This window comes from Pagrus pagrus, assembly GCF_965226575.1.
Source record: "Pagrus pagrus genome assembly, chromosome: 11".
In the NCBI taxonomy this organism is placed as follows: Eukaryota; Metazoa; Chordata; class Actinopteri; order Spariformes; family Sparidae; genus Pagrus; species Pagrus pagrus.
This window is the reverse complement of record NC_140195.1, coordinates 11433556-11459225: the sequence shown is the minus strand read 5'-3', so window position 1 is coordinate 11459225 and position 25670 is coordinate 11433556. Positions and strand designations below refer to the sequence as shown.

At 41.2% G+C, this 25670-nt stretch overlaps 2 protein-coding genes across 8 annotated transcripts in view; both read left to right on the top strand.

The window, feature by feature from the left end:
- Positions 1-468: 468 nt before the first annotated feature.
- Positions 469-21892, top strand: LOC311265035 (MYND-type zinc finger-containing chromatin reader ZMYND8-like). 6 transcript variants are annotated; one of them, XM_084366323.1, is made up of 22 exons: positions 469-702; positions 2354-2596; positions 2690-2925; positions 7745-7815; positions 8391-8554; positions 10960-11103; positions 11587-11700; positions 11821-11913; positions 12802-12889; positions 12972-13027; positions 13126-13203; positions 13311-13426; positions 13558-14033; positions 15570-15698; positions 15837-15998; positions 16236-16736; positions 17910-18380; positions 18489-18634; positions 18772-18852; positions 18931-19009; positions 19183-19422; positions 20684-21892. In XM_084366323.1, the coding sequence occupies exons 3-22, from the start codon at positions 2912-2914 to the stop codon at positions 20860-20862; spliced, it is 3402 nt and encodes a 1133-aa protein (XP_084222449.1). In that variant the 5' UTR covers positions 469-702; positions 2354-2596; positions 2690-2911; the 3' UTR covers positions 20863-21892. The 6 variants fall into 6 exon arrangements, with proteins under 6 accessions (XP_084222449.1, XP_084222445.1, XP_084222444.1 ...); XM_084366319.1 differs by having other exon boundaries at positions 470-702; positions 2354-2592; positions 10882-11103; XM_084366318.1 differs by having other exon boundaries at positions 470-702; positions 10882-11103.
- Positions 21893-22259: 367 nt separating this feature from the next.
- Positions 22260-25670, top strand: part of LOC311264784 (uncharacterized protein) — a 29423-nt gene continuing 26012 nt past the window's right edge. Inside the window, exons 1-4 of one of the 2 annotated variants that reach the window (XM_084365885.1) lie at positions 22260-22381; positions 24168-24222; positions 24323-24385; positions 24505-25654. In XM_084365885.1, coding sequence (XP_084222011.1) covers positions 24216-24222; positions 24323-24385; positions 24505-25654 — 1220 coding nt within the window. In that variant the 5' untranslated portion in view covers positions 22260-22381; positions 24168-24215. Of the gene's footprint in view, positions 22382-22404; positions 22497-24167; positions 24223-24322; positions 24386-24504; positions 25655-25670 lie in introns of those variants that run through there. The other variant, XM_084365884.1, reaches the window with a different exon arrangement.

Below are 25670 nucleotides of genomic sequence, written 5' to 3'. Positions count from 1 at the left end.
TCACCAGACCTCAACCCCAAGTGTCATTTATATAATTGCATATATATATATATTTACTGTGAATATTTCTGGTCCCCAAAAATAATGCAACACATTTCATTGCATATCCATGCACATGCATTTATGCACCCATATCCCAATATATGGGATAGTTGTGTGTAATAGTTAGGTTGGTTGCATGCATGACATGAACTCGGACAGGTTCTGTGTGAGTGTGCATGTAATGACCCTTTTTTAAAATTATTCCTTTATTTGCACGCACATAAGATTAGATAAATTGCTTGGAGGAACCTTTATTCAATTGCCTGTTGTTTAATGTTTTATTTTGAAAAAAAAAAAAAAAAAAAGTGACCGGAAGTTACATTACAGTACATTGGCAGTAAGACAATTAGCCTGTTAGTTACAAGACAATAAGTCATGTGATGGTTGATATTATTTTTTTCCTCGGACTTTGCGTCGATTTTCGGACAGTGTACGGAGAAAATCAACAGTCAGGTGACAAACGTCAACGTTTAACTACATGACACATTATTGCTGTGACGCCAGGCACGACACGTCAGCTCTCCACTGCCGTCACCTCACGAGCTTAATTAGTCGTTTATTTAAGTTTTCTTTGAGGCTTTTTGGAGCGGTGATGCAGTCTGGCGAAAAACAGGCTTGTCAGCGAAAGCCAGCCGGTCTAAGGGGTTTGCTGTCGAGAAGGTAACGTTAGTATTTAATGTCCGTTTAACAACTAATAGCGTTGATGTATGTTACTCTATAATTTGTAGCCTAGCTAAAGATTCAAGTTAAAGAAGACACTTCCTGCTGGTTGACGCTAGAGGTCAGTACGAGACAGATCCGGGACAGCAGGACACAGCTAACCCCCTCTCTCCCAGTTCAGTCACAGTGGTAGACATCAGCACAACGTTACGCAAACACATAAAACACATGTGCTGGTCGTATTTATAGATCATAACTGTGATATGAGTGACAGTCCAGCCCGGCTAGCTCAGTCGGTAGAGCATGAGACTCTTAATCTCAGGGTCGTGGGTTCGAGCCCCACGTTGGGCGGAGCTGTTTTTTCTCTCTGTCACTCATACATAGAGGAACATTTAGCTCAGAACAAACTGGCTACGATGTTTTTGCCATTCGGGAGTGTACAGTTATTTTGAGAACAAGGCAGAGGAACCGTAGTTTGTGTTAGTGTAATGTTCAGTTGTACTGTATTGAAGGGTTTTCCCTATATTCTGAACCCCTTTTCACATCTGTGGAACAATAAAACAGTTCAGTCAGTGTAATGTAGTCTCATACAGTCTGAAACAGCAAAAGATAATCTAACACAATAATGTAATCTAAGCTCTAGATAGATAGATATGTAGACAGACAAATAGATAGATCGATTGCTAGATAGATAGATTGATCCAGCAGCTTATACGACACATATAAATCACATATACACACATGAATATAAGAATGCAAATGCAAGCAAGAATTTAACAGTAAAAACAGGAATTTAAGAATAAAACACACGCCACATGAAGTGATAGTCGGGCCACCAGTCCTAATAACTGCTGTCATTTTATTAGAGTATGTGCAAACTGAGGCAGTTTAAATTACAGGGTATAATACATAATACAGGTATTGAAAAGTAAAGTTTTAAAAAATAAAAAAAAGTGCAAGAATAACTTTCTCTGGGTTTAATATATATCATTGTGATATAAATTAAATGCAAATATAGATATAGATATTTGCAGTTATGGATTGCATTACATTAAACATTTTGTTTCTTATATTTGGACATCTCATTTAAATCTATTGAGGAGTAAACACTGTAATACAATGCAGTCCAGTATCACTATGTGTCAACGATTGATTCAGTCTCAGCCAAATGAGAACACGTAATGAGTGTCCTTAAGATTGTATTCAAGATTTCATGACTGTATTTCTGTATTAAGTATAAACTGTTTTATTGCTGTTGAATCTTAAAGGGACAAAACGTGTGCTTTATGCTGCTGTGTTTAATTATTTATGTCAATGCTCCTCCAGTGTTTTTCCAATCACCTTTGAATTTTAGCGTTCCTTCGCACGGAAGAAGAGATGTGTTGATTTATATTTAATTTCTGTTTTTATGTATTTACTACATTTTGCTAAACAGAGGCTTGAACATGTATTTGTGTGTTTGGTTAAGACTCACTTACACATTGAATATTAAGGTTATTACAGTAACAATAGTAATGTGTGACTTAAAAAGCCACAGCTTCCTCAAAATTGTAGATGTCCCTCCCTTTCCTTTACAACAAACCATTAGTGTTTTCACTGTACAATTTCTCATTTTTGGTGCCTTTTTTCTGTTTCTTTCCTCTTTTTGCAGACTGAAATGCCAAAATAGGTGAGGAGCTACAGCCTGTCTTTTCTCTGGTAACAGCCAAGAGGGAGGGAGGAGTTTAAACAAAGGCCCTCTCCACATAAAAAAATGGAGGCTTGTGCAGAGAAGCCATGGTGTCCTGCTCCTCTCAGTCTACATGCTGCCACTTCTACTTTTAAAGCCTTCAAATGACACATCCACCGACAGATTCTACACTTGGAAGCTTTAAACCGTTGTTACATGGGGTTTGTATGTCAAAACTGCTCACATTAATCATGTTATTTTGTGGTTTTAGGCCTAGCTCTCTGCTTATTTTTCTTCCCCTGTCTCTGACACTCTCAGTGCTGCCCCTGCCTGCACTGAACAAAGATAATTACTCAGGAAACATTTCGGCCAATCAGACGCAGCCTTGTATTCTGCCTGTGAGGAGAGCGACCAGTCAGGATCTGGCTAACATCACTGGGGCCTGATCGCCTTGCCTGAAGAGCGGAGCCTTCCCCGGCTGAGGGCTGAGAGTGTCCTCCATGTTTTATAAGTGTTGACATAACAGTGTGTCAGGCAGCCATGCATCCACAGAGGTAAGCTCTGTTTTTCTATCTCATCTGTCTGATAACAACATGGCTTCCTTCTTATTGTTGTGGTGACTGTTGGTTTCTCATGATAAATGTGCACACCTTAAAATCAGTTTAGAGTGCAGCAGCAGCAGCAGCAGGAGGAGGAGCTGGGGTGGATTGGAGGCCTCGCCAGGCCTCTCTGCTCCACAGCGCTGAGGGTGGGGGGTTGGGTAACGACTCTCACCCTTGCTCTCTCTCTGTGTCTCAGGGTCACATGGGTGCCCCAGACAACCAGGCTGCCATACAGGAGGCAGAGTGATCCATGGCAAATCCTTTTTCTTTTTTATAATGCAAAAGAGAGTTAGATTCAGAAATGGCACCCACATCTCCTTTCTGTTGTGGCAGTCCTGTGTTGTAGCCTGGCAGAGAAAGAATGGGGGATGGGCAGTGGAGGTGGAGGAAGGGGGGTATTATGTACCCTTTGTAAGTGGATTGGCTCTGTGCTGTTTTCTTGTGTGTCATGCCAGGCTGGGGAACAGACGTAGGGGGCAACAGATGTGCTTGTTAGGACGACAAGGAGTCCAGAGCATAACTGAATACTTGTTTTAGTCTAATGTTCTTATATACTGTATGCATGCTTAAAATGGATACTGCATGAAAGCTGTACTGAGGATGGGGTTTCTGCGCTCCACATTGGTCAGAGGATGAGCCCACGTGAAACAAGCCTGTAGTTGGAGGGCAATACTCTCCAATCCCTCCAGTTTAATCTTTAAAAAATAATATGTTGAGACACAGGTTACCTCCATTTACTATCCAGGGCTGCGTCAACTCCACAGCACTGTTGTGAAACTGCTTCCTCCACTCTGATCCTCACAGTGGCCATTTTGTGTTTGAGAGAGCTCTTCTCTCCACTGATCACACAGCAGGACAGAGAAACGACGTGACAGGCTACATGTTTCTACATGACATGTCATATATATACAGATAAAAATAGCAGTTTTTCTATCACACCATTTAATAAGACATCTACACAAAAAGACAAGTTGTTTGAGGAGACTCCTTACGGTTCCCCATTTTGTACTTTTCAGAGCATAGACTTGTGCTTGCATGTATCACTGTTTTAGCAGGCTTAACTGCGTGGGGGAAACAAAGAATGTTTTCTTTCCCTTGTGACCCGACACATGGCATGTTTCCTTTACGGCAAATAGTAATGTCACAGTCAGTGTTTCCTCCTGGAGGACGACTAAGTCAGCTCTCTGTGACACCAGAATCAGAAGTGAAATGTTCCAACTGAACAAGAATAATGAGCTTCTCTGAGGTGCATGACTGAGCCTGTGATATCAATGCAACATTGATAGTTAGAAATGTCAACAATGTGTGCGGACTAATCGTCTGGGCCTCTTTTTGAGGCAACATAATCTATAAACAGGACAGCAGAGTTTGTATTGCTGAACCGTTGAGTTATGCACCACAACCAGGAATATAATCTCCCAAAAGACCTTTTTCAAATCCCTTCTGATTTATACTGTCATAATCAAAAAGGGCAAGCTAAACTGAAGGAATATAAAGCGTCTAATACAGGGGGAAATCTCTGCATTGCAGCAAAAATGCTTTTTAAGAGGAAGAGGGGAGCCGGCACACTGTGATCCGTGTGGCACAGCACCGCCGACCAATAATGTTCCACCCTGTTGGCCCTCCAGCCAATTGCAGCTGCAGTTGAGGTTAAAGATTGACAATCAGAGGGAGAGAAGCAGGGAGAGCAAGGGCCTTCTGGAAAATTCCACAGCCATCTTTGATTCACCCTTTACAGCTTTATATAAAATCCAGGTCAAATCTTTTCTTTTATACAGAATAGTCTGTGCATACTACGGTTGTTGGAACATTGTTTTAAAGGAGTCATGCTAAGACAGGATTTTCTAACGTGTTTGAATAATTAATTCATGAAATGTACCTTTTTTATGCTTTTAATTATTTTGTCTACGTTGATTTCAGGAAAAGCAAACGCTACCAGGATGCATTTCGTCGGTTGTCGGTGTAGTTAAAGCTGAATGTTTCTTGTCATTTCAAAAAAACCCTAATAGCCTCTCTGGGGTTTTGTGTAGCCTGGTGAGTGGGATGTTTTCTAGTCAATGGTATTAATCCCAAGTGTTTTCGAAAGGCAGTTCCAGTGGAAAGAGTGCAATGCTATGTTTGCAATGAATGGCTTTCCTGGTGGCTCTTTAATCAGATATTTGCCTGTTTGATGTGTAAAAGCTGTGAATTCTTGAAGGTATAGAGAATAGCTGTGCGAGGATCTGAGCATGGCCTCACAGTGTTGGTCTCTCTTTCTTCAAAATGAAATCTAATTATTCTATGACAGCAGTATTCACAGGGAAGGAGGGAGGCCAAGATTGAAGACATAAAAAAACAACAAACAGATGAGTGCTCCACACATTGCTGGATTTCCTCGTGTCTCTGCTGCGTTTCTCCTCTTTCTCGGCGATCAGCCGTGAAGGTTTGTCTTGACATAGCTGTTTTTTTTTATATAATGTTGGACTGTAATCTCCACAGATCTCTCTGGTCCTCCTGCATGGATGTGCCAGTGCCTGAGTCTGAGCCTCGGAGTGGGGGATGGGGGAGAGGGGGGAGGGGAGCAAGCTGTGGCCTCCATTTTCTGTGACGAGAGAACCCTGCTCGTCTCTCACAGGAGAGGAATCTGAAGGCACTGAGTCAGTGTTGTTTCCGTTTTGTCCATCAGGTACTACTTGCAGAAGGAAATACTGTCAGTGTTTTGTCGAACTCACGTCTCTCTGGAATATATGCCAGAATCTGCTGAGGATTTATTTGCCTTACTCTCCTTGTGTGATGGATCATAGCTCCTGATCTGAGAATGCCCTTTGGATCAGCATACTTTTTTTCTGCTGGTCATTCTCTCTTCCTGGTAGTTGCAGCACTGTCTTGCCTTTGGTATTAATTGTGGCACTCCGTTCAGCAGATCTGGGGCTGCCTGGTGATGGCGGATGTTCTCTTTTTTTTCAGGGCTGTGGTACACGTAGCAGAGCGATTTGGTTTTCTTATTTTCATGTGGGCCTCGTTTGTTCACTCAGTCCGGAACAGGAAGGCCCCGGAGGGGTTGGGGTGTGTGTGTGTGCGTGTGTGTTCGTGTGTGACTGTTGGCAGTCTGAAACAAGATACGCATATGCCATATATTTAAAGGAACTCCGCTCAAGCCATGTCAAAGTTAGGATGCATTTATTCTCCTAAATTTCAGCCTGGTGAGCTGTCTGTGATTGCCAGTTTGAATGCCTGAGAGAGAACGAGGAATGTATTGAGAACAGCCTTGATGATTGTGAGCTTCAGTGTTGGCTTGGTAACAGCGTTCTGTATTTTTAATCATTGTTAAACCTCTGAATTGTGCAACAAACATGAAGGTTGGCATGGTGTCTAAATGAGTATAGGTTTAATGGCTGATGTGATCACATCCAATCTCTTCTAGAGTTCGCTGATCCACTAAAGCTTTCAGGATACGTATTTTATCACCGAACTGACATTTGATCAACTTTGTGTTGAATGTCTCTTTAAGGGTGGAGGAGGGGACATGAAGAGCATTCCTTCACTTTCAAAAGAGGGGAAAAAAGAAGCTTATCCCACAAATGTGGTTGACCTTTGAGTCGTAGCCTGTAAACCCATCATCCTAGCTGGAAACCAGAGCTGCAGCCAATGCTATGAACTGGTCAAGTGTGTGACCTGTCAGGGGTCCTCGCGAGGGTTTTTCTTCTCGGGGCTTGTGAATAAAGGCTACATCCTTAGAACGAGGGCCTCTGTTGCGCTGACAAAGGAGGAGCCAAACACTCAAAGACTTTCATTTATCGCTGGAGTCCCTTTATTCTCTTTTTTTTTTTTTTTTTACCTCGGAGGAAATTAGATGAGAGCAGGAGTGGAGACCTGGGAAATCAGGCTTTTCCTGTATTAGATTTGTCGGCTGGAGATACTGTATGCTTAGGTTTTAGATGGTTTATTAATCTTTGGATTGATTCATAATCTATATATTTACTAATGTGTGATACAGCAGTAGGATAGGGAGACATTTTGAGTCCTGATTTTACGTAACTCCACAATTAATAATGTGAATGTTTCCTGAATAGAAAATATGGTGGTGCAAGATTTACACATCAGGTGATGGATAGTGATTTAAACATTTAGGCCTTGTTTGGAGCTTGTTAGATGCATCGCTTGCTATTGGTCTCCAAGAATGGGCCCAAATCCTTCGAGGCTACCCTGTTGTTACTGAAGGGGCTTGAGAGATAACAGAAATGTATACCGTTAATCACCATGAGACACTCTTCCTCCAGTAGTACGGACTAACTCCCTCTGGCTCTCTCCTTTACTATAGGGCTATTCTGTTTATTATAAACAAAGCACAGCAAAGATCAGGACATAGTGAGTGAGGCTGCTATCTGGCGCTGTAATCTCTCCTGAAGAACAGAGGTGCAGGGTAATGTCAGCTAAATGGCCCTATGTGTTGTTGTGAATATCAACTTGTGCTTAGCGGAGGGGAGTGTTGCCATGGTGATTGTTTCAAGAGAGAGAACGGTAACATAAAGACCATATTCAGACTCGTTTGTCACTGATGATATGGAAAGGATTTGAACTTCGCAGCACGATGCCAGAAATCAGAGAAAAAATCAAATGACAACAATAACAATGGAAACCTGCAGAGTCCCTATTGACAGATCCTCTGGGAACCGGGTGCCTTAGGTGGTGTTCCACTTGTTTACTGTTATGCTGATGTGGTTTCTGAACACCCTTTCTGACTTTGCCTCTGTTTCTGTGTTTCTGTGTGCTCTTGTTTGGTGCTCCGCAGTCTGGCTGAGGACGAGGTAAAGACAGAGTCTGATGTGGTAGAGGGGATGGATGCGTCTGTACGATCCAAAGGTAAGTCTCTAAGGCCGAGCAGCTCGCGTTAAGAGTCAAACATCGAGGGCGTCTTTGAGGTTATTTACTGTAAGTTTCAAGAGCAGTGTAAGGCATTTTGTTGGTCTCTTAGGAGTGTGAAGACGATCCATTATGCCCGGCTGCCTGTCTGTTTAGATTTTGTGCATCACCACAGGTTCTAGTTAAGTTAAAGGGAGCCCTCTAGATAGCTGTTGTGGTAATTTAATCTGTATAAGTGGCATCTTCAGATATTGCTTTTTAGATCAGCTGATTTTAATGTTACAATGATGCTACAATTCCAGAAGATGAATGCTGCATCTGAACATCAAATTTCTCAGCTTGCTTCAATTTAAGCTTCTTTGGTTTCTCTCTAAGAACATGTGATGATGGGATCAATGTTTAATGGTTTATTATTGTTTTATATTCTCTGGATTTATGCTTGGAATAGACAAATAGACAAGTACTTTCATACCTGTTTTAATCTTCTGAAGCTGTAGTGCCTGACTCAAGTGCAGTGAACAATACAAGCCTGTTTCTTCTGTTGTGTGACCACCTGAATGTCTTTCTGCATCCAGTCCCTGATCCACCAGGGTCAGCAGAACGACCAGCGGCACCACAGAAGAGAAAGGTGTCGAGCCCCACCCATTCCTCCAATGGACACTCTCCCTCGGACACCTCCCCCAGCCCTGTCAAGAAAAAGAAGAAGCCTGGGGCCATCAACTCGAACAGCAAAGACCAGGTAAGGGCTGCAGTATGCTTATTTCAAAATCTGGCGTGTTCTCAAAGGATGTGGCCAAATGTCAGTGTACTTGCTGTGATTGGAGGTCTGTCCTCCCCCATGGAGATGGAGAATGGAGTTAGCAGAGGAAATGTCACCCCAAATTATCTTAAACAAACCCACATTGACTTTGGGTTGCTTTGTCTTCCACCCAGCTAACAATTCAAAATTTCACAAAATGCTGAATGCCGGATTATGCTCAAAAAGAACAGTTTGTATGTCCTTATGTCTGATCTCATTGGAAATCAAATTTGTTTTATAGTTGTAACGAATGCTAGAGCTGGCTTGATCGAATTTTGGGGTGAATCTCAATACCAATACTGATGTAAGGGAGTAAAAAATTCTGATACAATATATGCAGATACTAATATATCTATGATAGGCCAATATTGGCGGAAAATACCAGCCAGCCGATATATCAGTTTGGCTGTACCAAGTTAAAAGCCTGCCATCATAGAGGAGTTGTCTCTCTTGGAAGGCGTTCATATTGTGTGCCACAAGTCGCGTATAAAGGGTGAAAAAGAGGCAGATTGTGGCCTGAAGTAGGTGCGAATATCGGATTGTCATCGAAATTGTTGGACATGCATCCCCAAATCCAAAGCTGGAAAGCTGTCAGGGGTTGGAGTTATTTGACTGTCCAACAAGCAGTTCTGACGGGGTCATACTGGTGTTGTTAGTCGTCTTCTTGAATACCATTTGAGCACAAAAATGTGTGCGGAAAAGCAGGTTTGTCAACGTGGGTAAAACTGCTTAAATAATTGATTCACAAAAATGTGCCTTTACTTCATTCTCTCTTTCAAACTCATTGCAACTAAACAATGTTTGAGCACTACTTGAACAGAGACAGATGGAAAACTATCTGTGCGCCAACGTCTGTAATTTTAACCTAATAGTGGTGCACTCAGGTGTCGTTTTTCTGTCACTGTGGATTGGAGCTGGAGGCAAAAACACTCGACACTACCGCAGAGTCATTTAACCCAGGAATGAATACTGATTTTACCATTGGCCATTCAAAAACAAAAGCAAGATGTGAGTGGGTGTTTGTGTGTTTTACCTGAAGGGTGATAATACAGCTACTAATCAGGAGAACAAGACTGAGCCACATTCCCTTTGAGAGCACGTCAATTTTCATTTTGACTGTAGTATACTGTCAACTTAAAGCTGGACAACGTGTGGATGTTACCTGCTGTCATAGTGTTTAGTTTGTCTTGATCCGATTGGTGTGTTGTGTATATTTGAAGCAGCACCATCAATGCATGATAAACTCACAGTTACTTCATTAGTTACTTTTATTTGCATTCTTATCAATTGTCACTTATCACTTACTTACTTGCTGAATTCAAGTTTTATGAATTTTGGTGATGTATGACTCTGATGCAGAAGCTTTTATTATCCGTTTGCCACATTAATCTGGTGCTGAGTGATTCCCGTTTAACCTTTTAGTCCTCTGTTGAACATGCATGATACTAAAACATTTAAATATCTTAGAAACACGGCACAAAGGTTGTGCTAGCGGCCAGCCAAATGCTTTTTAAATACACAAGTGGGTGGTAGCTGTGCCTCACTAAGAGTAGAGCTGGACAATATATTGATATTCTATCGTTATTGATTGATATGAGACTATAATACATTTTAGATATGGTATAAGTGTGGTCTTAAATGCTGCATAATAGTGAAGTGATGCAATTTTCTGATATTACAATACTTGCCATTTCCCACTTCATCATACGATCATTCACTAACCGTTTGGCTGGAGGACCAAAAAGTTAATTTTGCACCTTTTTCATAAATATTTTGCTTCAGAGGGTTGCTGATATGCTTTGATTCTCATATATTTTCTCACCATTACTCTGATTTGGCGTTGGCTCAAGTGAAATAAGCTTAAAACTAAATATGTGGAGCTGTGAAAGCAGATGCATCAGTTTCTATTGATCCATTAAGTAGCAGAAAGTCCCAGTCAGGTACTTACCAGAGAACCATATCATGTATTGTGTTTACTCTCAGGCGAGAGGCTTAAGCTCCCCGCCTAAAACCTGTTGGGTTAGTTTGTTTGACTCATAGTTGAAACGGTTACATGACAGGTTATATGACATGTTTCATGTTCAGACAGTTAACATATATTTTGAAAAGTGTTTTCTCATCCTTATTGTCATTTATTGGCTTTACTCAATGCTGCTTACCCTGCTTACCCCACCTTACCGTGGCCTTGTTTCTGTTGCACTGCACCTTTTTGTGTTCCTGCGTGTTTTTTGAAACCTGCCCCCCTGTTTCTCTTGCCTGCATTTCAGTCAGAGCTAAGACATGGTCCCTTTTACTATATGAAGCAGCCAGCACTCACCACAGACCCTGTTGATGTTGTACCGCAGGACGGCAGGAATGACTTCTACTGCTGGCTGTGCCACCGCGAGGGCCAGGTGCTCTGCTGTGAGCTCTGCCCCAGGGTGTACCACGCTAAGTGCCTCAAACTACCAGCCGAGCCCGAGGGCGACTGGTTCTGTCCAGAGTGTGAGGTATCTCGCTGAAGACGTGTGTGTGTTTGTGGGTGTACACAAGTGATTGTGGGACTCAAGGCTAATCTTGCTTGCTTAGTTGATGAGAGCGGTGTCATACTATGTGCCATGAGCAGCCAGTGAGGACGAACAAATTGGTGAAATCACCTGCTGTCATCTGTGGTCGATCTACAGACTCTGAGCCCTCCATGACACATGGTGTGACACCCCTGCAAGCTAATTACGCACACTACAAGTCTGAGAGATGTTAGAAAATTAAAGTTTGATTTGCTTCTTTACATTTAAGGAAAATTTACTATGCACTTTTCATTGGCACAATTTTGATGTACAAGCTAAATCAAAAGACAAATAATGTTAACTTTGCAAAATGAACATGCAAATTTCTTTAAGTATCAGTGTTTATTCCTTTTGCTTGGTGTTGGGTTATTTTCGTTATATGTTCATTTATGTTATTAAATATTTAACTTGTTATTCTTGTTGCAGAAAATAACAGTTGCTGAATGCATTGAAACCCAGAGCAAAGCTATGACAATGCTGACGATAGACCAACTCTCCTACTTGCTCAAATTCGCACTCCAAAAGATTAAACAGCCTGGGGTAAGACTTGTTAAGATCCATTGAAAACTGGTTTATTAAAGTGTTTTATATTCAAACACAAAATCCAGGAAATGTCTAAAGCACCCGTTTCTTTTTTTATTATTTGTCTTAACCGAGCAGACGGAGCCTTTTCAGAAGCCTGTGTCTCTGGAACAGCACCCAGATTATGCAGAGTACATTTTCCACCCCATGGACCTGTGTACTTTAGAGAAGGTAACCATATTTATTGTCTTTATTCTTATTCTTACAGGTATGTGGAGTAGCAGAAATTACAGTTACATTTATATTAGTGGGAATGAGACAATTGTAAGTATAGGAGGGCTTTATAAAAAGTTTATAAAACCTACTAAAAGTACAAGAAACTATTTTACTTAACTAATTTGCTTTATTTAACTATTTTTACTTGAATTTTTATTTTTTCCAATATGCAGAAATACAAAACAGCATATTGTACTTACGTATCAGCTCCGATGTCTGTACAAGATGTAAACAAAAGAAGCAATAAAAAAGTAAAAATTAAAATTACATAAAATCAAAACTTAAAGAGGGAAGAAAAAAACATGTGTTGCATAGTGAGATGAGGTATATAAAACAAACTAAAAAAATACAGACAGTTAAAGTCGGGAAAGGTAGGAATTTTATGAACAATGTCCATTATTTCCTTTGCAACATTTATTTTCTTTACTACATCTTGCTGAATGTAGACAACAACATGTTGGAAAGAGCAGGAAAGGACAACATGAACCTATAAATTTGTATTGACTGGCCCTCTGAGAGTCACATTAAGGATGAGAATTGTTCATAAAAACAAACAGACTGACCTAAATGCAAGTGTGGCTGCAGGGAACCAAGATGGAGCTTAATATATATGGCTCACCAAGACATAAAAGCAGCACAAGAAGTGTTACATGTACTTGTATTGAACAAATGTACACTACAGTACTCAAGTAAATAATACAATACCTAAACCAAAACATAAGAAATATAAACATGTCATCCAGCACTGTGGAGCAATTTTTTCTGGCTCAATTTATATCAATGTATTATTCTGTCTTTCAAGTTTCTTGTCTTTAATTTTGATATTTCCACTGTTTTGAATAGAATATCAAAAAGAAAATGTATGGCTGCACTGAAGCTTTTCTCGCTGATATGAAATGGATCTTACACAACTGTATTATCTACAATGGAGGTAGGCCATCTTGATATATGTCAGTATTCCCTCTACCGCTAACGATCATAAAATATAAATTAATCTTCTTATTTTCTTCCAGGTAATCACAAATTAACAGCTACTGCGAAAGTCATCGTCAAGATTTGTGAACATGAGGTAACAAAGATTTACCAACTTAATAATAACAACGATTCTGTAGATGTGTCTGATTTTCTACATTAATTCCGTCTTTTTTATTCAATGTATTTTTCTAGATGAATGAGATTGAGGTGTGTCCGGAGTGTTACCTGTCTTCATGCCAAAAAAGGGACAACTGGTTTTGTGAGCCATGTGTAGGTCTTTACACAATCTTAGATATTATATTAAAGCGGTGTTTATACATTTTGGTTCAGATTTTAGACATTTGAAGCATTGAAATGTTTTGTTTTGTCCCTAATAGAGTCAACCCCACCCGCTGGTCTGGGCTAAGCTGAAGGGCTTTCCCTTCTGGCCAGCAAAAGCACTTCGGGAAAAGGACGGGCAGGTAGACGCACGCTTCTTTGGGCAACATGACAGGTGTGTAAGCTTTGAAGCAATGAAGAGGACATTTGCTGTATGTTTTAGGGTTGTTTGAACAAAACTACACCACAAAATAAGTTTCCTGGTTATTCTAATTTGGTAAATATTTTATTGTGCTTTTTATGTAGGGCCTGGGTCCCCATCAACAACTGCTACCTCATGTCCAAAGAGATCCCTTTCTCTGTGAAGAAAACAAAGAGCATTTTCAACAGTGCCATGCAAGAGATGGAAGTCTATGTGGAAAACATTCGCAAGAAATTTGGTGTCTTCAACTATGCACCCTTCCGCACTCCCTACACTCCCAATAACCAGCTACAGATGCTAGTGGACCCTGCCAACCCTGGTGCCGGGACAGTGAAAACAGAGAAACCAGATAAACTTCGCTTCAACTTTGATATCACCGCCTCTCCTAAGATGGTACTCGGCAAGAGTTCCACGCCCAGTGCCATGAGTCGGAGGGTCTCCATGACGGACATGCCTCGGTCTCCCATGAGCACCAACTCCTCGGTTCACACGGGGTCGGACGGGGAGCAGGATATGGAAAAGGCCAGCAGGAATCCTGCCTTTCACTACAGCACTGGAGAGGAATCAATGGACTGTTCTGGTAAATAAATGTTAAAGTTGTAAACATTGTATCAAAGGTTGATGTGAAAACAAAGTGACACTGTGAAAGGGGTCACTTACAAGGTACATTTATTATTTTTTAAACAAGGGTTTAAAAAATGACAAAAGAGTCCTCGAGTCCTGCTACATCTATTTTATGGAGTATTGAGTGTTGAGGATGAGTTCAGGAGACTCACGGCCTGGGAAATGAAGCTGCTGCTGTAGTCTGGTGATACAGCAGTGGATACTTCTGTATCTTTTGCCAGATGGCAGCAGGGTGAACACGCTGTGGTTGAGGTGAATGTTGTCTTTTAGTATCCTTTGGGCTCTGTGCAGACGTATCATTTCACTGATGCTCTGTAGATGGGTACCAGTGATGTTCTGGGCAGTTTTAATCATCCACTGTGGAGCCTTCCTGTCCTGGGCCGTGCATGAAGCATGCCAGTTTGTGATGTTTCCAGTTGGGATGCTTTCCATTGCTCCTCTGTAAAAGACCAGAATCTTGTTTGTTTCCATAGGAAGTAGAGTCTTTTATGTGCTTTTTTTAACCAGGGTGGTGATGTGTGATGACCAAGACAGGTTCTCAGTGATGGTAATTCCAAGGAACCTATATCTGTTGACCTACTTGACCTCAGCTCCACTGATGTAGACAGGGGTGTGTGTCTTTTGCCTGTAGAGATGAACTTCAGAGAATACTTTCTGAGCTGTCTGGCCCATAGAATTACGGTTCTGATTCACTTTGACTGCTCTCATAGTGTCATTTTCTGCCTTAGCAGGAAACAATTTTCAGTATTAGGCTGTAGAAACTCACAGTAAACTACCTGTTCAGTTCCAAACAGAAGACGAAGACGGTTAGAAAACTTGCTGGTAAACATAGTTGAGCAGCTAAAGAGTCACATATTTCCTTCAGGAGTCGATGAAGACCAAAACCAGAGCTAAGAGAGTGAAAATGGACTAAATTCACAAGGTGTCAAGAAACACGACTCCAAATGAAAGATAATTTTACTCAATAACTACTTGATGTGTAAATCGGCATCTGTTTACTAACAAGTTACTCAAGTCAACTTCTGTATGTCAGTGTTGTGTTCAGTTCGCCCTGGTTCCCTCGACAGAGAGCCTATGGGTTTATTCAATTGGCTTACTGCAGAAAATAAGCTCTGTGGCAAACATGAGTTAATGATTCTTACACGTTTTGTTCAGCGAGATAATCATCACGAATGAAACACCACTTTGTTTGAAGCATACATGTAAATGCAATCACCAGAAGTAAAATGCTAACTTTAGGCGATAAACAAACTCGGTCGCATGACCTCAGCGTCACCTGACTCAGAAAACCCATTAACTTTGAGACGCGGGAACCAGAAGTGCAAAAAGGCAAACTTGTTTTCAGTCATAAGGACTCATTCCTGCATCACTCTTTTGCAGGTGTAAAGTGTACACCCATAAGTGTATTGATGCCATTGTAAAAAACATCTCACCTCAACAAGCAAATATTCTGAACTTGATATATATATTTTTTATTTTCTTGTAATTACAGCATCTCCTGTCTCAGGTAAGATGGGTGCTGCAGGCAGTGTGGCCGGCAGCCCGAAGCCCTTTAACCCTGGACTGGTGCCCAAGCAGGAGAGGACTGCAGGCACAGGTGGCATCCTCAATCTCAACCTGGGTCAGTACCAACAGAACAAATACACTGTTATGATGTTGTCACAAAGGCTAGTAATCAACTTGTCATCGTCATTATCATGTTGAATGTGTCATTGTGTTGAATTTGTCCTCACATCGAACGTTTCCCTGTTCCTTTCAGATCGGGTGAAGGCTGAGATGGATCTGAAGGAGCTGAGTGAGACGGTGCAACAACAACAGCAGCAAAATCAGCAACAACAGGGAGGGTCGGCTGCCCTCGCTACCCCAAAGAGACCCATCAGGAGCCTGGACAAGACTATTGAGAGCTGCAAGGCACAGCTCGGTACATGCACATTCACCTCATATTGTACATGTCATTCACTAGAAGTTTTTTCTTTTTCTTTTTTGCGACACGGCCCATTTCCAAGATGGATTGATTTTTATAGTCTGGTATAGTAAATTATGAATAGACTTTGGGTGTGAAATAGAAGAAACATTTTTTTTTATTATTCTGTTCTGTCTGACAAAAAGCATTTGACTCTTTTAAACACGTAATCAATATGCTTATTTCTTTACACAGGGATCGATGAGATTTCTGAGGATGTGTATAAAGGTGTGGATCACAGTGACTCCGAGGACTCTGAGAAATCTGACTCGAGTGACAGTGAATATCTCAGTGATGAGGAACACAAGCCAAAGAGCTCTGCTCAGGATGACAAAGACAAAGCAGAGAGGAAAAGGCCCAAAGCAAGCACAGAGGGAGAGATTAAGGAGGGACCGGCTAAAGCCACCCCTGAATCCCTGCTCAAAGACAAGCAGGGCAGCAATGGCCCAGATAGGGACCTACAGGACAAGCCCAGAACACCCCAGTCTCAGCCCCTCAGTGACAAGGCCAAAGCTCCAGAGGAGGGCAGAGCAGCTGCTGCCACGTCAGTGGGTGAGCAAGACTCTGATTCTGAAAGAGAGCTGGTGATTGACCTGGGGGATGAACATGGAGGACGTGACTCAAAGAGGGCAAGACGAGAACCTGGAGCTTCTGCTGCCAAAACTCCCAAAGAGTCTAATGTTGCCAAGTTGGAAGGTGAGACAAGTCGAAGACGACACGCACACCACTTGCTTTTTTATGTTGCAAGGAATCAAATCCCCCAAAATACTCAATTCCAAGTGATTGCTGTACACTTTGAAAGGCCTTTTTTACCTCATGAAAGCCTTAGTGACTAAGAGGAACTTTTAAGTGTTTGTGAAACAGTCTCGTGATTCATCTGATGATTATAAATGACCTGCAACAGCAAATGAGACCATCAGCGAAAACACTGCTATTTTTATATAGTTATTATTAATTCCTGGCAAGCGCTAGCAAAGATCTTTACGACAGCAGGCGCTGGTGTCGCTTTTGTGCGCTTTTGTCAATACGGGCTGCTAGAATTAACAAAAACTGAATGTTCCTTGTAGTCACTTTGAATAAATCAATACAGAGGTAAAAAAAAAATTAGAAAGTGTTGAGTTGGAAAGTGAGGCCATGTGATATACTGTGTATGTATTCTCCTGTTATCATCATGACTTGTGTCTCAGACATAAGAATTATTTCCTCCTGACTGTCCTTCTAACTAAGTGTTCGAACACACATACAGAGAGGTGCAGGCCAGTGTGAGCTTTAAAATTCAGCAAAATTGAAACATGACATACAATTCTTCTCAAGTACACCACACATATAATATTAAAACTATTGTTTTAGAATAAATCAAATGCAAGTTTTTGTTTGAACTCCTCAAGGAAAGATGAGGAGCAGGCTGTACACAAATCTGGAGAAGTACCCGAGGTGGACAAATCCCTGTTACTGCAGTGGCGTCTCCAAACAATATCTGTGGATTTGAATACAAACTGTCTTTAGAAGTGAACAATTTTCAACTTTTACCTTTTACTTTCTATGTAACTTTACTTTTGACAGTGATTTATAGGAAATCTATGTATAGGAAGAACCTGTGCAGTTGCTGGATCAGACTTTTGGAGCACACAAATCTGTTGTTTTGTCTACAGATGTCTGGAAAACTAATTTCCTTCTAACTCCATGCCCCCTGATTTTCATCACTGTAACTAGATTTTGATGTGCAACACTGGTGGAGTTCCCCTTCAACTAAGTTTGTAATTGTTCTAAAAAAATCCTGTTCCTGTTCCAGTAAACTCTTTAAAAATGGCTTCAAGTTTAACCTGGAGTGCCACTCTGAAGGAGCAATATTATTTTCTTTCTTCTTAGGTAAAGTGCCTTCATCTGCTGCAGCAGCTGCGCCGTCACGGGAAGCCGCATCTAACCTGAAAGACTCTTTGCAACCCGCCATCACAGCAGCCCTCAACCTCGTTTCCACTGCAGCTTCTGGTCAGGCCAGTGCCACCACAGCCAGCAGCGGATCCACCAGTGCTTCCTCTCCTGCCTCCACCTCAGTCTCTGCAGCATCTCCAGTGCCTGCAGGCTTAAAGAAACAGCGCCCCCTACTGCCTAAAGAGACAGCTCAGGCAGTGCAGCGGGCAGTTGTTTGGAATCCAACCAAATTCCAGACGTCTTCTCAGAAGTGGCACATGCAGAAGGTGCAGAGGCAGCAGCAGCATGGAGAGCAGTCAGCAGTGCAGACACAGGCCCAGAGTCCGGGGCAGACACGCAGCCCACAGCAGCTGCAGTCACAACAGCAGAACTCAAGTACCCGCTATCAGACCAGACAGGCAGCCAAGGGTAAATACACAAGCTTAATCATTCACCTCAACATCAAACTTCACGTAACAGAACATACTTAAATTAAAAGATGCCTAAATTCCCTTTTCCCACCCTCATCTCCTGCAGGGCAACAAAAAGATCCACCTCAGAGTACCTCCTCATCAACCACTGCTGTTACGTCTGGAAGCTCCTCTTCTTTCGTGTCAGGAGACGTGCAGATCCCCACAGTCTCGGCAGACGTGGCTGCAGATATAGCCAAGTACACAAACAAAGTAAGCTGCTATCCTCATCTGTTTCGGGCCAATTTAACTTTATATAATTTCAATTACTCCTGAATTGACTTTGTTTTAGTTTGTTTGTTTCGGGATAAAAGTCGTTAAAACAGTGCACTAAAATCTCTTTTTTGCAGATCATGGATACAATAAAAGGGACAATGACTGAAATCTACAATGACCTCTCCAAAAGCACATCAGGAAACACAATTGCAGAGGTAAATTCTGGCGTATAGAATGATGCTTTTTAGTGTCATAATACTTGCCGAGTTTTAAACTTTGTGTTTTTGCCACAGATTCGACGGTTAAGGATAGAGATTGAAAAGCTCCAGTGGCTGCATCAACAAGAGTTGTCAGAGATGAAGCACAATCTTGGTAAGTTTCCTGCTTCCAAGAATGTGTCCCCACACCTCCCGAGAGTTGATGTGGTACTGAACCAGTCTCTTTACGAATATTTAATAAATACAGATGTTTCTCGTTTCTTCTTTCTTCTTTTCACACATGGTATCAGTTTCAAGTTAGTTTTATTTTGTCTCACTTAAATGCAGAACTGACAATGGCAGAGATGAGGCAGAGTCTGGAGCAGGAAAGAGAACGGTTGGTGGCTGAGGTGAAAAAGCAGACAGAGTCTGAAAAGCAGCAGGCAGTGGACGAGACCAAAAAGAAACAGTGGTGCGCCAACTGCAGGAAAGAAGCCATCTTCTACTGCTGCTGGAATACAAGTTACTGTGACTACCCCTGCCAGCAAGCCCACTGGCCAGAACACATGAAGTCCTGCACACAGTCAGGTAAAATAATCATTCGTGTTGCACTAGTGTGTCCAATATGTAGATTACACTGACTTACATGTTGGACGCTGTGATGCACAAACCTGACACACGATGGTCTGGCACCTGGATGAATGTTGTTTAACAAAGATACACAAAATAATATGCTCATGTATTTCATTATTAAAAGTTAATTCATAGGCAGAATAAAGGCACTTGTGTTTTCTCAGTGTGAATGCCTCTCCAGTTTGGTGTTTGTGCCACTGTTTCCTGTTATAAACAAGGCACCCAGTACTTACTCCTAAAGTGCTGTGACCGCTGTGGACAATACTGAAATGTTATTTGACACGAAGGACAGTTTGTTGTCTTATACACAACAATTATAGTGAAGCAGTAAAAATAAATGTGGAAGACAAGTGTAGTCATTAAATGTGTAAACACTGACTTAGAATTTTTTAATTTCAATATTAAACAAAACGTGACACGTGGCATAAAGTTGCATTAATTCATTCAAGATAACCGTTCTGACAAATTAATTTCCGTGTACTGTAGAAAAATATTCACTGAATCCTGATGTTAACTACATTTATATACAAGCATAAAGTAATTGGACTCTAGTGACTAGGTTTTTTCTCATGTATGATACGAAAAGACATAATTGAAACTTTTATCTTAAATTTCTAGGATAGCTGCACTCTCACACAAGTCTGATGTGAAACTCATTATTTTCAGATGTTATCCATTGTTGTGAAATGGACAGATTTATTTATTTATTTTTTTTAGATATTTGTACTGAAGTTCTAAGGCAGTTCCTTCTCCACAAATAACTGAAACTGTTTCAATACTCATTTTTCCAGCTGTGCTTTCTCGCTCTCTTGTTTAGAAAGTGAGTAAACACACATCACTGTGTCCACATAGACCCGCCTCCTCCCACTTTATCTTAAAGGCTGTCATGCTTAACAGAGTACACAAGCCCTGCTTTTATTGATCTTTTATTCAAAATAAAAAAATTGCCTGCCCTCAATTTTTTTCCCCTGTGATATCAAATATTGATATTTTTTAAGGTATTGTATCGAAGTTAGAAATTCCAGTATCGTGACAACACTACTTCATAGGCCCACTCAATGTTTTAAACCAACGGATAAACTATAGTGTGACAAGTACGTAACCTTATCATTGTGTTTTATTGATCTTGCTGTTTACCCATCCTGTGAGGTAACGAATACTGCAAACACAAAAAGATATGAAGCGTCCACGTTCTAATTTTGCGTTTCCTTTTTAGCCACAGCGTCGCAGCAGGAGCCAGAAGCCGAGCCCAACTCAGACCCTACAGCGAAATCATCAGGCCACTCTCCTGCCAATCAGACCCTTCCCTCAGCAGCAGGATCCATATCAGATAAAAACAACTCTCCTACGTATATGGACAAGAGCAAGGACAGTGCTGGCGTCACTGTGACCTAACTGCTACACTACAGATACACTCGCTGTTTTTGCAAGGCTGCAGGGTTTGTCTCGTCAAACTTAAAGCTTGAAGGCCTGCACATTTTTGACAAATCACTTTGATTTTTCCATTCCCATATGTGCATCTGCTTGGTGGACATTTTCTCTCGCTCGTCTCTCATCTCTCACAGTTTCCACAAGTCTGTGTTTCGGTGGGTTCACCATGTGAAAGTAGTCTGTCTTGAGAAATAAAATGTGAGTCTGTATGTTTTCATATTGTAGTTCGTTATAGCTCTGTTACCACTTTGTTTCAAGTCTGAACAAGATTGTATCAACACAGATTATTTGCTACATTAACACTTTGAATGCTGCTCCAAAGTACTTCATTGCTGTTTTATTTTGTTAACTGCTATCCATATTATGAGACAAAAACAATAAACAGCCATCAACAGTTTATACTCATTTATCATGTCGCCATCAGAGGTATTTTGAGTTATGCAAGTTTCATCTTTGTTTCATACAATGCTCGCTTCATGTCAACTGAGGTATTTTGAGTAATACGAGTTTAAACATGTTTTCAACTATGTCCTTCATGTGGCATTTTTGGCTCATACCAGTTTTGTATTGTCGTTCCACATTGTATAGACCTACATTAAAAAAAAATATCTGATTTATTAAAAAGAACTAAAAAATTTTAAATGTACAAAGTTTTTGTAAGAAAATACCTGAACGATATTTATAGTGTTATATGTTTTTATAGTATGTTTAATGAAATCACATTTCTATGTGTCTAAACAAAGTTATTTGAAAATAAATTACTTCACATGAATGTCAGCTCTGAGCAAATCTCTGTTAAACCGGTTATCCAAAGCTGAGGTATATCCTGATCGGACTTTGTATAAGAACTGGTTAGGCATTAATAGAAACTGCATTTTGGCTGGATATTTCCTGTGAGCATGTCTGTTTTGAGCTTGTGTCTCGTTTGTGTTTACATATTGTACATACAATAAATGGACTCCTGAAGAAAAAATAAAAATGCTCTGATCAACTTAGTACACCTTGATTTATTTATGGTGTCTGTCAGACCTCTTTCTGTGGAAATGGCCACCAATCAGATGATGATCACTCATAAACTGAGGACCTGGATCAAACCTATTCAACTAGTGGCCCTTTCAATAACCTCAATCTTAACCCATTCATTAGATATGTCCGTCTTTAAGCGCAAAAATACTCTTGTTTTATTAAAGTCTAACTGAGACTTTTTAAGCAGTGGTTATTTATGGGAATTAAGCTGACAACCCACTTCTGAGATTTAAAAACTGCATTGTTTTTGTTTCTTTTTCAATTGTGAAAGCTAATTAACAAAGCCGATACAAAAAAAACAAGCAGGGCATTGTTTTAACCCATTTGAGCTTTCCAGCTCAGACATGAGTAATGTAAAAGTCTGACTTTTTTCTAAAGTCGGCCCTGATCCAAAGACCTTCTGTGGCCTGATCCTGATCTCGATGAACTGAGCAGGAAACCACGCTGAATCGCGCCGGTCAGTAATTCTCGCGAGGTTACGTAACAGCAAGGCAGAGAAAATGGAAGGCTGTGCTAAATAGCAAACTGAACGAATCCTTTATTAACTGGAAACTAAAATATTTGCATGCAAGGTATGGTTTCAGTTTTCCTCACGGTGTCGGTTTCCCCGCGTACTAATTTAAATGTTGTGTCGGCACCGTTGGAGACAATTAGCTGCGCTGCGTGTCGCGTTTATTACCAGGTAACGTTAGCATAGCAACTAGCGGTTAGCTGAATTAGCTGGAGAGAACAATGTAGGTCGTCAAGAAAAAAGGAGTCCTCTAACGTAACTGCGTTTACTGTTTATTCACTGTAACGGCTGTTGCAGTGCAAATACATTTGTTCTTGCGCCTTTACACCCGACTGAAGTCAGGTAGTGAAACTAGCATGGGTTGTTGTTTCGTCTCTAGTGTCTAACAGTGTGTTAGCTAAATTTAGAGTACAGGGACATTGTAATGAGACTGCCTCCCTACCTATCACTCCCGGCTGTTTGCATACCTAACATCTGCATCAGACTGGTTTCTGTCTGAAATAACGGTCCTGTCTTTAGGCCTTAATACAGCAGCCTATTAACATGAGATATCGTAAATAATTGGATTAAAGCGAAGAGCTTATTTAATCAAGTCTTCCCTCAGGTGCCGTTTCAATACACAGTAGCTATTTATTAAACCCATGGTAACACCAGTGTAAACATGTGGCCAGCTGTCCTTACATTCCTTTACTCTAATGATATTATTAAACAGTGTTACAGTGTTGGCAGTTATGGTTATAGTTAGGATTATTTTTAATTTATATAACCCAATCGTTGTACCTTTCTCACCTTTATCTGTACGAAATTTTAAGGTAATGATCCAAGTTGAATCTGAGACAAGTCCTATAGATCCTATGGATTTAAAGAAGCATTCAGTTCCTCAGTAGCCTCAGTGAACATGGTCCAATTCTACAGCTCTGCAATTAATCCTTCTGCCATGAAGGTTAAAATATGAAGTATTTGCTGAAACTGTTTGTGGTGCTGTTGAATATGATAAACATGTCTTAATACTATAATAGCACTCACTAGAGTGCATACTACCGCCCAGGCCCACAGTCCCCTTTAATTCAATCGAGCCTAATCTCACATCAAACTCGATAGCCTTGTGTCACTTTAAATCTGACACCACTCATAATTTAACCTCACCAGATCTAAATAAGCCTGAATTATTATTATTTTTCATCAAGATCCATGCGTTATTCCCTGAGAAAGTAATAAAAATGTCAAGTACAACGACCTATCCTGCGGTGTTATAGACGATGAGAAAACTTCCCGGATCCACCCCTTTGTCTGGATCTGCACCAAACGTTAATGGGGGCTATTCTGGGCCAAAACCGATCCTTCATCCAACATTTGTGGAAATCCGTTCTGTAGTTTTTGTGTAATCCTGCTGACAAACCAACAAACAAACAAATTGACACGGGTGAAAATATAACCTCTTTAAAACAGTTTTAAAACTGAACATTCTGCCTTGTATTAAGGTACCAATATTTAATGGCCGTTCTATTCGACCGCTTAAGTTTTGGGTCAGTGGCCTTAATGAACTGATAAATGACTGCATTTGGACATGTGGTAGAGCTATGAGTTTTTATATTAACCTTTTAATGTGGAATGGATGGCCACGACTGGCATCTCCCACAGCAGATAATATTTGTAATTGAGTTAAACTGTTGAGTTTGTGGTTTATCATTGTCTAATATTCTTACGTGGATGCTTTGCTGTACTTACCCAGGTGCAGAGACAAGGGGAATGACACCTACAAGATCCTGAAGGCTGGGCTATGGCAGGTACCTGTTTTTTTGCATTCAGCCCATGTCCAAATTGTCTAAAAGTTAACTTTCTTTTAAGCTTGTGTACTAACAGATTATATCGTCTGTGTTTTGACAGCCTTGTTACCTATGGATGTCCCAATGGACCCAATGGAAAATAACATCACTGATGATAATTCAGGTAAAACGGATATATAACTGTCGTCTATGAGATGCATAAATGGACAGACTGCTGCTTTGAGAGAACATGAAAGAGATTTTGTGTTTTTGTAATTCATGTTTGTTCCTGTCTTTCTATAGAGGAACAGCAGAACCCATCAGATGGGTCGATTGCTAGGCCATCCCTGTCTGAGGTTAAGAAGTCCTGGGGCTTCAGGCGGACAACCATTGCTAGAAGGGAGTTCTTGGATGAAGTCGGAGAGCTCGCTCACAGTTCTGCACCTGTACGCAAAACCAGAGGTCGTCGTAGCATTCACACACCCCAGGCCACTCCAGAAAGCTGCGACACCCAGAAAGCTACACACTCAGCTAGGAGTGTTCTAGATGACCTTGAGTGGTCTGCCCCATCCTCGCCTGTATCAGAGGAGAGCAAGCCAGCTTCAGAAGCAGGAGGGAGCCTTGACCCGAGCTTATGGCAAGATTTTGGGTCTGCCTTCCACACTGCCTTCTCCTTGCTCGGTGGCGGGGAGGGCTTGTCAATGGAAATGTCAGATGCACTGACGGTCCCAGACATTTTGGAAGCCACTGATGCCGTTGAGTCCCCCCCTCCACAGGCTGCAGATGAAACTGAGGTGCCTGATAATATGGAGCCTGCTGATGAAATGGAGATTTCCCAGTCTGTTGCTCCTGACAATGTGGCAGGAGGGGAAATGGATAATGTGGTGTTGATCTCTGATCAAGATGAGGACAGTGATGAAATGACTCTTATACAGATTAAGGAGCAGCTGGCACATGAAGGCAGGCAGGTAGAAATGAAAGCTAGAGGGGGGAAAGGTGGAAGAGGAAGGGCCAGAGGAAGGGGCAGAGGCAGAGGAAGAGGTAGGGGAAGAGGTAGAGGAAGGGGCAGAGGTAGGGGCAGGGCAGTGGAGCTTCAGGTAAGCATTGTAGATGATGAAGACAATGATGACGATGTGATACTTGTTAATCCATCTGAACAGCAGCTGCAAGAGGAAGATAAAGTAAATGATCAACACAGCTTTGCTGAAACAGACATATCACCTGCTCACTCTGATCGAAGTCTTAGCCCTGCTCAGCGATCAAACTCAGACTGCATAATTCTAGACTCTGATTTAGACGCTACTGCTGATGTAATCCCTGGCCAGTATGATGATGCACCAGAGGAGGAGAAGAAAGGAGATATGAATGTAGGAGAGCACTCAAGCATATCAGGCCGTAAGGGTTATGACTCCAATGCTGTGTACTGCATCTGTCGACAGAAACACAATGAAAGGTACACACTAATTTCT